Source organism: Chelonus insularis, unplaced genomic scaffold (assembly GCF_013357705.1).
Source record: "Chelonus insularis isolate UGA/USDA-ARS -01 unplaced genomic scaffold, ASM1335770v1 contig_44_pilon, whole genome shotgun sequence".
NCBI classification, from domain to species: Eukaryota; Metazoa; Arthropoda; class Insecta; order Hymenoptera; family Braconidae; genus Chelonus; species Chelonus insularis.
In genome coordinates, this window is record NW_023276585.1 from 451,118 (window position 1) to 464,771 (window position 13,654).

Sequence of the window (13,654 nt, forward strand, 5' to 3'; positions counted from 1 at the left end):
AAACAAGAAATTTCTTTGCTAAAATACTGGTGTTGAATTAACTTAATCCAGAACAGTCGTGCTTCATTGATTTCAGCTGGAGAAAGTGGACAAATTGCGAGAGATTTAGATTGATTTCTAAAACATTTAATTGCTCGTTTGCATGTTGCTGTTACTCTTAAAAGCTTGGTCAAATTTGAAAATCGATTTTGAAGATCCCAGATTTGATTTTTAATACAGAGATGAACAACTTTAGGTAATATTTTACTTCGTTCTTCTAAATCCTTTGTAGACTTATTAGGTAAAGGTAGCGTAGGCCACATTGACGAATCATCAACTAACCAGGAAGGGCCTTTCCACCATAGTACATAATCTTTAAGTTCTTTTGCAGTTAAACCCCTTGATGCACAATCTGCTGGATTCATTGTTCCTGGTACGAATTCCCATTTCGCTTGCGGAATTAAATCTTGAATTAAACATACTCTATTATGAACAAATTCTTTCCATCTAGAAGGATGATTATTGAGCCAAATATGAACAATAGCAGAGTCTGTCCAAAGGTAGCATGGAGCTTGGTTCAGATTTAATACTTGTCGACACTGAGCGACGAGTTTGGTTAATAATACTGCTGCTGATAACTCCAGTCTGGGAATTGTCATTCTTTTAATTGGTGCAACTCTAGTTTTTGAACACAACAGTGTAACTTGGGTTGTATTTAATCCATATGTCTTAATATAAACTACTGCTGCAATTGCCAATTGAGAAGCATCACTGAATCCATGTATTTCAATAGATAAATTCTTCATCATACCAGTCCATCGAGGTATTTCAATGTGATTCAGCTCATCCAATGAATCAATAAAAGTCTTCCAAGATTTTACCTGAGAATCATTGAGAGGATCATCCCAACCAGTTTTGATTACCCATAACTCTTGCATAAAAATTTTAGCTTTAATAAAAATTGGCGACAATAAACCAAGTGGATCAAAAAACTGTGCTATTTTTGATAATACCGAACGTTTGGTGAATTTTGTAACAGATGCATCCAATAGTTTAAACTGAAAAGTATCTAATGCAGGCTTCCAAGACAGGCCAAGAGTGTGAACAACTTGCTCTTTAAGTGAAATGGATTGTGTATTGATTACATAATTAGAGTCGATGAGCTTTAGAACTTCTGGTTCATTACTTATCCATTTTCTTAAAGGAAAACCGCCCGCCATGCAGAGATCATATGTTTGTTTAGCTTTAAGTTGAGCTTCTTCAATTGTATCAGCTCCTCCAAATACATCATCAACGTAACGTCCTTTGAGCAATATTTCAGCTGCTAAAGGAAATTGATGACCCTCATCTTTAATCAATTGAAGTACAGCACGTAAAGCCAAGTAAGGAGCACACACTAATCCGTAAGGAACTGTTGTCAGCTCAAACTTGATAATTTTACCCTCTTCTTTCCAAAGAATTCGTTGAAACGGCCAATCATCTTTATGTACTTGAACTTGGCGGTACATTTTCTCAATGTCAGCAGAAAATAAAAATTTGAATTGCCGTACCCATATTAAAATATCGAAAAGATTGATTTGAAGCTTTGGACCAGCATGTAATGCTTCATTTAGAGGAATTCCATTTGTTACTTGACATGAGCCATTAAAGACTACTCTCAATTTCGTTGTGATACTGGATTCACGGATGACTCCGTGATGAGGTAGATAAAAACTAACCTTTGGTTCAGGCTCATCGTCAGCTACTTGATTCATATGATGCAACATTTTATATTCTTTAAGAAACGAAGAATAAGCTTGATAAAAATCAGGATTAGAAGAGAATTTTCTTTGTAGATGATTTAACATTCGAATAGCAGATAACTTTGACTCTCCTATTTGGTTTACTAGAGTCCTGAATGGAAGTCTTACTATGTAACGACCAGAGTCATCACGAGAATGAGTAGCAATGAAATGGTTTTCACATTCTTGTTCTTTTGGATCTAAGGTTTTATTCTTAGAACTAATGATTTCCTCTTGATGCCAAAAGTTTTCTAAAAGAGAGTACAACTCTTTATCCAATGAACAATGATTTGAAGTCACCTCTCGTTGATCAGAATTTATGCTTGACGGTCCAGAAATTATCCAACCCAATTGCGTAAGCTGAGCTGTAGGTGAGTTATCTGGACCTTTTACAATTGATCCTTCTAATAGAGATCCATAAATGTCAGAGCCCAATATTAAATCAATTGCTCCTGGTTTGGTATAATGAGGATCTGCTAATAATAAATTCTTCAAATGATCCCATTGAGGTATATGACATGTCTTTGAAGGAATTCTTGAAGTTAATTTAGGTAGGACATAAGCTTGACAAGCTATAATAGTTGCAGATTCATAATGAGGTTTAATTTTCAGGTTCACTAATCCTCTAGTTGAACCAGTTCTTTTAGCTCCAACTCCGATGATAGGAATGGATGCTGATTTTCTCAGAAGCTTTAATTGTTGAACCACATATTCTGATATCAGAGAGATTTCTGAACCTGGATCAATAAGAGCTCGAACTTCTAGAGAAGTTCCATTTTCATGTAGAATTTTGACTTGAGCTGTTGCTAAAAATACAATCGCTTGAAGCTGTAATGGCTTATGAAGATGATTGACTTGTTTTGAAGGTTCTTCGGTGTGTGTTGAATTTGACTGATTCACCAGTGTTGATGACTGAACCTGTTTGTTCGAAGAATTGAAATCTTGAAATTGATGCAGTGATGTGTGATGTTTACGCCCACATTTTAAACACCGATGCGATGAATTACAGTTTGATCGAAAATGATATTTTAGACAATTATAGCATAGTTTCTTGGATTTGATAAATTCTTGACGCTGTTTAATGGTTTTAGATGCATATTGAGAACACTTTGTTAATGGATGTGGTTTTGAACAACAAGGACATGTCTGTTGTTTGGATGAGAACGAATTTCCAATACTTTCTTGACTCGTCGAATGATGTGACTTGAAATGATGTTGTCTTGAATTATTAGTTCCTGATAATTTTTTAGGAATCTTTTCAAAGGATTGAAGTGAAACCATTTTGGTTTTTAAGAAGCTCTCAAGTTGATCCCATGTAGGTGGTCTTTTTGAAGCGCCCAAGTAGTTTTCCCAAGATCTCACTAGATTAGCATCTAGCCTATTGACAGTTAAATGTACCAATATGTCATCCCATGAATGAATGGGACGATTCAATGTTTCTAAAGTTCTATATGCTTGTAATGTAGATGAATATAACTGTTCTAACTCAGAAGCTGATTCTTTAGTCATCGCTTTAATTGCGAATAATGATGCAACTGCAGATTGAACTAAGAGTCGATCGTTTTCATAAAATGAAGTAAGAGAATCCCATGCTTTTTGAAAATTTTCTGAAGTCAATGAAATATTCTTGATGAATTGAGCTGCTGGACCGGTTAAACTTGTTTTGAGGTATTGTAATTTTTCGACCAATGAAATTGATGCATTTGAGATCACAATAGATGTAAATAAATCTCTGAATGGCAACCAATTGTTAAATGTTCCATCATACTTTGGTATATCTATGCGTGGTAATCTTGAATTTATATGAGTGATAACAGAAGTAGGCTGTGAGGCCGATGATGTTGACGCTGTCTCACATGTTGTTTCGAGTAAATTCGACATCCTTTCAACGTTGTCCAAGTACGTCTGGTACGTCTTATTATAAACTTTGTTTATGAAATAAGTATGCTGTTCGAGCACAGTACGCTGAGGAAATTCAACTTTTCTGATACACATAAGTATTGCGTCATTGTTGACGTTGAAATTTCCCCATTCCTCTCTGAGAGCCTGGAGCCTTGACTCGATCCGATGACGAGAGACATCTCCGCGTCCAACACTCATCAACTGCTCGTACGCATTTTCAATGCGTTCTGCGTACGACAATTGTTGATCTAAACGACGCTCGACGTGTTCAGCTCTCATGTTTGAAAGGAATTGTAAACAAACTTTATCACTTAATATTAAAAGAAACAAGACTCTATTGATAAAAAACGAAATGACTGGCCGGACGTATCCGGCTCGAAGGACCACATAAAATGAATAAAAGAGAATTAATATGTTTGAAAGTTAATTAATCAAATGGGGAAAAAAAAAGAATAAGAGAAATTTTAATTAATTATTTAAACTTATTTATTAGCAAAAGTTGAATTCGGCATTAATAACTGAGATTAAAATAGCTGATCTAAAATAACGTAGAATGTAGAGAGCTGGTTACACGTCGAGGTGATCGCAGACCAGTGTTTGAACAATAATTAAGAGGTTGAAGCTGTTGAATCCTGAAAGAAAATATGAATTGGTATTTTCTCAGAGAGTGACACGTATGCCCGTAATTAGACACAACATTGAATCAACATTTTTAATCAAACTTTCTTAGAATTGAATCAAGTGGTTCTGTCAGCAGAAGTGTAAAATAAACTTCGTAAAGATTCATGCTGAATCTTCCAATAACATGTGATCAGAGACTCACTTGATTGCCAATTGAAAATCAACAACAAAACTTGATCTTCTAGAATGTTTCATATCAACCAGTTTAGCCAGCAGATGTTCCTATCTGGAAATCATTGAGATTTGAGAAAATCTCAGCACTTGAGAATGTGGCTGTTTACGTAGTTGATATGTCTCATTTTTAATCAATTGTAGATATAGATCAAGGTATAAGTCAGCAGAAATCGTGTATAATTTCGTGGAAGACCATCTTAACTTCCTCAAGAATGTGACTTATACGCAATTGATCTAGTAACATAAGAAGAATCAAGGCTGGGCTTGATCCAAACAATAATGAACTTGACTCACAACTTAGTTGAAGATTGAATCCAGCAATATGACTTATTGTAATTGATCAAACAACAATGAAAGAGAAAATCAGAGGCTTAATTCCAATTTGGATTGACCACACTAGAGATGTATTTAATTACAGCAAAACGACACAGTGCACTCGTTGGAACTTTTTTAAAGACTGACTCATTTTCTTTAAGATATCTTTGATTGAAAACCAAACATCTCTTTCTTTGTCCTGATTATGCGTCGATCAGAGACTCATGTGCTGGTACAATCATCATGAAAGTAATAAAAGTATCAACAGATGAATGGAAACCAATACTTAAGTAAACATGAGAGTACTTGAAACAGACTCTTAACGAAAACCTTATACTAAATATATTAGTTAAAAAATTGTAGTCTTAGCTTCATCATTTTATTAAAAATAAAAGAATGGTGTTAATGTAACAATGTAACATCATGATTTCAAACACAGTTAAACATAGATCAAAAGTTAAATACAAAAAAAAATTTTTCAAATAAATTGAATCACAAAAAAAAATCCGGTATGTAAATTTGCAAAAATAACTACAAAATTCTACAGTGAAAAATGAATATTTATGTAATTTACCAGTTGTTTGAGTATGTCATCTGGCACATTTCTAGTAGAATTGCATATTGCAAACGCAGAAGAGTGAGAAAATATAAGAGGTGCTTTACTAACTCTCAGAGCATCCCTCATAGTAGCTCTTGCAGTATGGCTAAGATCGATCAACATACCAAGCCTGTTCATTTCACGAACGACGGCTTTTCCAAAGCTTGTAAGACCGCCACCTAGAAAATTTCTTTATAGTTATTACAACCTCCTGGTGTGAGTTAATTACTTTAAAGCTTTATAGGTGTTTTGTCGCGCACCATCACCGTCATCTTCTTGTTCCACCGACGAACTTTTTGCCCATGGTGTGTTGCATGTGTGGGTCAGTGTAAGGTAACGTACACCAAGCTGATAGAGAGTTCTCAGTACAGCCAGACTACTTCCCAGACTGTGGCCACCCTCTACACCAATCAGTGATGCTATCCGTCCTTTAGTATGTGCTTCCAGTATTTCTAGAATGTTTTTAACGTTTTATGTTACTTTTAATTAAAAAAAGCAGCTGCTAAAAAAATAATATTACAGAAATTGAAATGATTATATTGATACAGTTATAAAAGAGAAGATAATTAAAACAATATGGGTAATCAAATGATAATTTTTATTTTAGATTCAATGAAGCATGACAAATAATTTTTGTGACTAAAATTAATAGAGAGAATGTAATAATAGTTGTATAACGTGTTATTGTGAACAAAAACGAATTGTAGAGATCAAGTTTTTATGTTCGACATTTATTTGATCAGTTCGTCCTGTAGTAAATACGTATTTTTTGAATAGAGAGAATGATGCATGTTTGGAATACTATTTTGTTTGGTAGAAATAAAAACCATGAATAAGATACAAACAAATATCAGCTACATGATGTGGTATATTATTTTTTCTACAAAAAATTTTTTAGTTTTTTAATGATATCATTAAATGATGTATTTATTACTCAAGGGAGTTGTACTAGTTTATCTTCTTGCTGTCTAAGAATAGTTATTAATGAACGTATATTATGGATTTGTGAACTGATTGCTAACTTGATTATTTTGTAAAGTTCAAAACTGAATGCGACCAATAGTTTCTGTTGAAACTACAGAATTCCCAATTAACAGTAGTATTCCAAATATGTTATATTTTCTTTTGTTAAAATTTATCTATATTACGTTTAAAATGAATAATGAAATTTATTAAATAATTAGTATGAAATTCATCAGGATTGAAAATCAGTATTCTCTGGTTGATAGAAATAATTAAAGTCTTGGAAAATGAAATTAAAAGAATCTTCATAGAACGGAAATTGTTCCTAAATTATACAAATATAGTAATGTGCCATTTTCATTCGCATGAATATTTATCCAACAACTGCAGAGTTTACTGCAATATTAATAGGTTCTAGAATTTTTACAACTTGAAAAGTTCATGGAAGAAGTAAAAGTTGGATAAAGAAGAAAGAAACTTCTATTCAATGTTAAAAATGCAATACCTCTAGAGGACTCAGCGAACTGCATCTGATGGGAGTACTTGTCAATGAGTCTTTTAATAAGGTCCACTTGTTCAAGAGTCAGCTGAACGGCGTTGAGATATTGAGATTCACAAGGGACGTAGGCAGCCCAGAACTGTCAAAATAAATATTAATCTATTGCACTAGAGTTGCAATTAAGTGAAGAGATCAATTAATTTGTCATTCAATTAATGTTTAATTGAAGAAAACTATAGAGATTACATTCAAGTGAATTAAAAAAATATTTTATAATGTGAAATCTATGGTTTATTCAACACAGACTAACTTTTTAATTGAATGCAAAACAATTTTGCAATGCAAAAATATTTTATTCAACAATATGCATATTTATCAAAGAAAGCACTTAGGCTTTTCTTCCGTGAATCGGGATTGAAAATAAAGTAAATATTTTTATGGCCAAGACAAGCATTGAAAAATTGAAAGGTCGTAATGGTCTTGGTGTCTCGTTGCTCGGTTACAAAATAGCATCTTTATTTACTACTGGGCTTTAATTCCCCTACGAATTAATAATAAATAAAGACATTCATTTACAGTGTGTGTAAAAATATATTGGGGTAGTATAGTGTCTTTTCTCAATTCCCATGTCGAATTTACACGTTTCTTAGGGGTAAAACTCGTGCAATAGGTCGACTGTCGAGAGTTAACGTAAGTGTAAGGGAACAAGGATCGTTTGGCTCGGTTATTCAAGTACGTGACTACAGACTTTGTAGCAATATATCACACGGTGGGGCCGCGAGTCGTGGGTTTACTCAGAGGATAGAGAGCATGAGAGAAGTGCCAAGAGCGGAACGAGTAGGCGATGAGCTAGTGGTGTAACGACCGAACATCCAAGTCAAAGGGAGAATAGGTGGGTTGGACCATGCAAATTAGAGAAAATGAAACGAGTTTGCGGTTGAACGTCGACTACGTAGCAGAACCAAAAGAACATGAGTAGGACAAAGCATTTGGCACTTTTTTTTAGGAGGTTACACTTGACGTGCACATTTCCATTACCCCTCTTGTGTTCTGCTATTGTGCGCGAGACAGGTTATATCGATTTGTGTTACTCTCCCTCGTTCTCTTGTCGACCTTCCTCTTTCCCTACATGCTCTATAGTACTACTGCATGCGAGTACATGTGACAAGTGCATGTTTATGTGAACATGTAAGCTCATCCATTCTATGATGCGACCCTGGAAAGGATCCAGACGTTCAATCGATTCACCAAAAGGTGAACTTTGACATGCTCCTGCATGAAATCTCGAGTGGCTGACTAAATGCACTGTCCTAAATTATTACTTAATTGCAAATCCTTGCTTCTGACAACGATAGTACTATTTTAGAGATTACTCATACATATTTCACCATGTAATAGCTATGTTAGCTTTTAGACTGTATCACGTAAAAAGTATTCCTAAGAAAATATCATTGTTTACTGAAGACTTTATCTATTTTAATAATAAACTTGAAAGTCGATATTAATTTTAATTAAGGTTTTCTCCAAGAACTCAGTAAAAAATAGGATGTTGTTGCATGTATTTTTATTGTCTCGTATATAATAGCGTTTGCTTTCAAAATTTGTTCAGATTATTAAAAACTATTCTTCTCGATGTTTATTAAATGAAAATAATGGCAAAAAAAAATGCGCAATCTAAAAATAAATTGATGGAGGTTTATATTTGAACTACAAAATCGTTTATTTTTATTTTATTTTTTATTTAAAGAGGATTATTACGGTCGAGCCGCTGCTGATAATAATCCATGTTCGTTTAATTAATTTAGCACTAATGATAAGTTGTTTATTCAATGAAAATTCGGATACATTAAATTTTGTATTTAATCTACTTTTTTTTAAACTTCAAATAAAATAACAATTTTTACTATTAATTGATTCATTACTTATGTCTAAAGTTTATTGAAAAATATAATATAGAGGTTATTTCATTCGTTTTAAATATTTTGATAACATTCAATATTTTAATAATAGAAATTAAATTTACAAATATAAATCATATTTTGTTTTATTTATTAAACGATTTTCGAGTACTTTGAATGGTTTGTGGGTAAATTAAATTTTCAATTCATAACAATTTTAGAGAAGCTTGTGTAGAAGCAATAAATAATTTGTTTTTTTCGCTTGTAGAGAGCTACGTAACAAATAAAATTTTAAAAATATTGCCTGAAAAAATGTTACAGCTTTTTGGATATAGTAGCGATTGTGTTGAATACGCGTGGTTTCATTATGTATTTATTTTATTTCGACAGAACTTTTCTTTTGCTTTACTGTAAAAGTCAATTAATCATATTAATTTTTTAACGTGAATATTCATATCACAGACAATTAAAGTACATTTTTGTATTCAATTATTAAAAACTTTTTAACCGACGTTTCTATAATTTATTCATTATTTTAAATCCATTATTTCATTTTCTATTAAATGAACTTACTTTTAAATTTTTCTCATAAAAATAAAAAGCCAATAAAAAATCGAAATCAATTAGAACTATGAAATTGAATTTGTATTTCATATATCTTGCTGTTAATTTTAAAAATCAAATTTGTAGAAATTCAATAAAATTAAAATTTCGAAAGTGTTTAAATTTTAAATTAAATTTTTTTTTATTTAAATCATATTTATTAAATTAAAAGAAAAGTAAAAGTAATTGATTTTAACTTTATTCCTTGAAATGAATGTAAATCGGTATAAAATGAAGTCATATTCTTTTTTTGGCACCACTTTTTCTCTTTATTAAATATTATTCAAGCTGTTATAAATATAAATTAAGGACAAAAACAATAAAAAAAAAAGTTCAGAACAAAAGGGTCTGGTATTCATTTAAATTTTTTTCTCAACTTATACGAAAAATTCTTAATGAGATTATGAAGAAAGCTCATAGTCTTTGGAATGCTAAAAATCTGAGCAAAGGGATTGTGCTTGTGGAATAAAATAAAATGATTACGTGTTGAAATTTTTGTTATGAGTTTTGTTTGACATCTATCGTACCAATATTCATACATATTCGTTATTATAGTCACAAAGGTTGTATCTGTATGGTGTCTCCGAGTGTATGAGCACCATTGAAGTACAGGTTGCATTATGTATGGCATTCAGAACTATACACATGTTCCAGATCTCAAGCTCAGATAAAAACGGATATAACGGAAATCGAAAAAAAAGTTGGTAGCTGTGGCATGCATCCAACTTTTGCATATAAACTATTTTGAATTGGAGAATATAAGCAAAACGAAATCACAAACGGATGTTACGTACCTATAATATATTTGAAATAATAATTTTTTCTTCATTCACATTTTATTTAGAGCTAAAGAAAAAAGTAACATTTCCTTACCTGACCGCCAACCATCCCCTGACGAAGTCTAAATAGGTCTGTTTGACTCCAAGCGCTTTTACTCCATGGTGTAACTTGTCGGAGATCTTTGTCAAAGTCAAACTCGTTAAGCTGATTGTGAACGAAGTTTCGGATGTTCCAGGGCAGGTCATTGTGGCCGTCAATCAGTGGAACTTCCGTTAAAACTTGTCGTACTGTTTGAAGACGTTCCCTGGCGGATGATAACGAAAATGATTCACCGTCAGCTGGACACGGTCCTATTCTCTCTACCCAGGTACCAATTGCTAGAAATGTTACTGTCACTGTCCAGATGCCTCTGTGTCCAGGAGCCTGGAACGATACAATTATTTATCAATTTATCTATCTTATTTTCTTTTCTTTCTTTCCTCTCCTCTTCACTTATCAACTTTTTACGTAACTTTCATCTTCAGTTTTTATTTTCTATTATATTCTGCACTTGAATTACTGTTAGAATCTCACAATCTTATTATTATGATTGTTGTCGTTATTATTCCGGTTTTATATTAAGCTGCTATTTAATTATAAAATATTATATTCTGCATTTCAATTAGAAGCTCAAAGTATTAATCTCATGATAGATGTGGTTATAAAAGTATCTTTTTGTTGTATTTGATTATATTTCCTTGTAAAATTTTTTAATCTTTAAAAGAATTTTTTTTACCGAATTTATGCAAAAAAATTCATCTAAAAGAAGAAAAATGTAGTATATACCAAAATATATTTATGTATTGCCAATGGGACATTAACCGTAATATTTTTTTCATAATCCTTTAAGTTTCACAAACAAGATTAAAAAACGCGGAAAATATTAAACCATTTATTAATTACACTCATTCGTTTATAAGTGTACGCTAGTAGATAGTATTTTTTTTTATTTTTAATTTAAAATTGAATATCTCGTAAGTTGTTAGTTATGATGAGAGATTAAAGTGAATATTTCTTTTTTATTTTGCAATTTTTTTCTATCCTTTATTTATTATTTAGGTGAATTCTTTCATTGGAATGATAAAGTTTATAAATCAAAGAAAAAAAAGAAGGATTTTATAAATCAAAAATTTTATGATTTAAATTATTGCCGATTATTTATTTCAAAGTGAAATAATTTATTCTAGAAAAGTACAAATGCTTTAATCTCTAAGGATCGTTGAAAACTACACTTTAACTTTTGATGAGGGGTTCTCTTTCCCTTACTTTACTTTATAGGAAACTGCTTTCTGTACGTCATGTACACTGCTTATCAATTATTTTCGTTTCTTTAATATCAGCATATTTTTTCCTAACTGAATGAAAATTCTAAAAGTATAAGCTTGCAACACGTCAATTAGTGACAAAAACTTAAGATTCTTTATTCCTTACGACACTTTACTACAGCAGAAATATTTTAGCAAGAAAGTGCACTTCAACTGTTCAACGATCAATATAGTTCCCACAAAATTCTCGTACTTTAAGTATGCGAAATTGTGGTTAAATAAATGTCTAAATTACTACATGAAAGCATCCAAATTTTGTTACTTCAGTTTTTCTACTTTTTATTGATCTGGAAAATCTTTTTGATAGAATTATGAGTTTTTTATTTGATCATAGCTGATGCTTTCGATTGAATTACTACTAAAAAAGACATTTTTAGGAAGACAATAAAAGTTGAGATACAGTAAATTTATTTTTCTATGCTTCATAAAAGATCAATTATGCCATAAAGTTTTAATATAAATGAAAGATTATTTATTAGCAATATATTTTTAAATATTCCTGGCTTTTCTATTCAAGAAGTCATTGCCAACTTGATAGTACATTGGAGTTTAAATTTTCAAGACATCTTTATGCTTCAAGATTGTCTAAAGCTGTTTATGCTGTTAAAGTCAACTTTGGTCGTGTGTCTATGTTTGTGAGTGATAGAGTATGTGGTCCGACTTTGTTATTCCGCTTTCTCGCGTATAAACGACACAATCAAAATTATTCGGGGTTCAATCGATTCATTGTGATGTAATGCATACCCACAAACAAGATCTATCGACATCAGTCGATTAGCTTCATTTATTATTCAAATTTAATTTTTTCCTCTAAAGTGAGCTCGGTCATTCTTTAGTATTTTTATTTGTCAAAGTGAGCATAAAGAATGGGTTTACCAATAATATTCAGTAACAAAAAAATATTTCTTGGCGTCTATTCAACAAATTATTTTGGTTAGAATAAATTTTTTTGCTCAGTCTGTACAAGCTACGAGAAATGTTGAATAAACTTTCATGAAATTTTTTTCCACATAAAAAAATAAAACTTATCACTATTACACAAAATTCTCTTCCAAGCCATTATCACCATTTGAAGGATGATTTTTATAATAAAATTCTATTTCCGACTCATTAGATCAAAAAATACGGTATAATGCTTTTATAATTATTGCTAAAGTGGAAATATAAGAATTTATAGAATTTAGAAGGAGATAAAAGGATAAAAATAAATCTACTAAGGATATTTCACATGGTCTTTTCTTCTCTTGAATTATCAATGCTTGGATGACGCGACAAATTCGATATATTTCCATTGTAAATCAGCAGATGGTACGAGGATTTGAGGCAAATCGACTTCACGGTGTAACCGCGGCAGCATTAATTTATTATCGCGCTTAGCCAACTATACCCAAAGCATTCTACATGCATTTCCCAGTAGACTGGGGTGGAGATATTCAGATGATAACAAAATGTAAAATAAGCTGAACATAACGTGAAATAAGAGTGTAATTAGGCACGAAAACGACACGTTTGGCTCAGTGATTTACATTAATTTTACTAATCGCTTAATCCGTCGAGCACTTTTGCTGTTATTCATAATTCTCTTGACTTTCAAAGTGTACTCGGCCTCGTATTTTCGTTATATTTTTTCATTTTCTTTGTTAATAATTTCATCGTTATGAAACAAATGAGCTGAAAAATGCACAGATTTTCTCAAGTTAGCGGAATACTTTTTTAATTTTATTTTTTTTACTTCTCAAAGAGGTTGTATTACACTAGTTTGAAAAATTTAATGGCTTTTTTAATATGTAGAGATTAATATCCGGTGGAAATACTACCTTGTCGTCTACATCTCAATATGAATATTTCTTTAGCTTCATAGTATTTTCATTTCATTTTTTTTCTTTTTTATATGAATAAGGATATATGAAATAATAAAATGATAATATTTAATTTGTAGTAACGTTATAATTTTATTGTTACAGGGTAAATGGATATTGGTATACGGAAATAAATGTATTAAATGGTTTAAGGTAACTGACAAGTCTTCGCCTTGGATGGTTTGAACGGAAGCGTAATACATTATTTATAACGAGTAAATGAAGCTCTATGCAAACAAGTTTTTTTAAGTTTACTTA

The 13,654-nt window shown here is 31.6% G+C and overlaps 2 protein-coding genes across 2 annotated transcripts in view; one reads left to right on the forward strand and one right to left on the reverse strand.

The window, feature by feature from the left end:
- Positions 1–13,654, reverse strand: part of LOC118069845 (dipeptidase 1-like) — a 42,767-nt gene that overhangs the window by 6,776 nt on the left and 22,337 nt on the right. The window contains exons 3-6 of the mRNA XM_035088188.1: positions 10,267–10,596; positions 6,899–7,031; positions 5,691–5,882; positions 5,407–5,609 (exon numbers count right to left, since the gene is read on the reverse strand). Coding sequence (XP_034944079.1) covers positions 5,407–5,609; positions 5,691–5,882; positions 6,899–7,031; positions 10,267–10,596 — 858 coding nt within the window. The remainder of the gene's footprint in view (positions 1–5,406; positions 5,610–5,690; positions 5,883–6,898; positions 7,032–10,266; positions 10,597–13,654) is intronic.
- LOC118069846 (uncharacterized) overlaps positions 1–13,654 on the forward strand; it is an 88,469-nt gene that overhangs the window by 5,803 nt on the left and 69,012 nt on the right. The gene's annotated exons all lie outside the window — the stretch shown is intronic.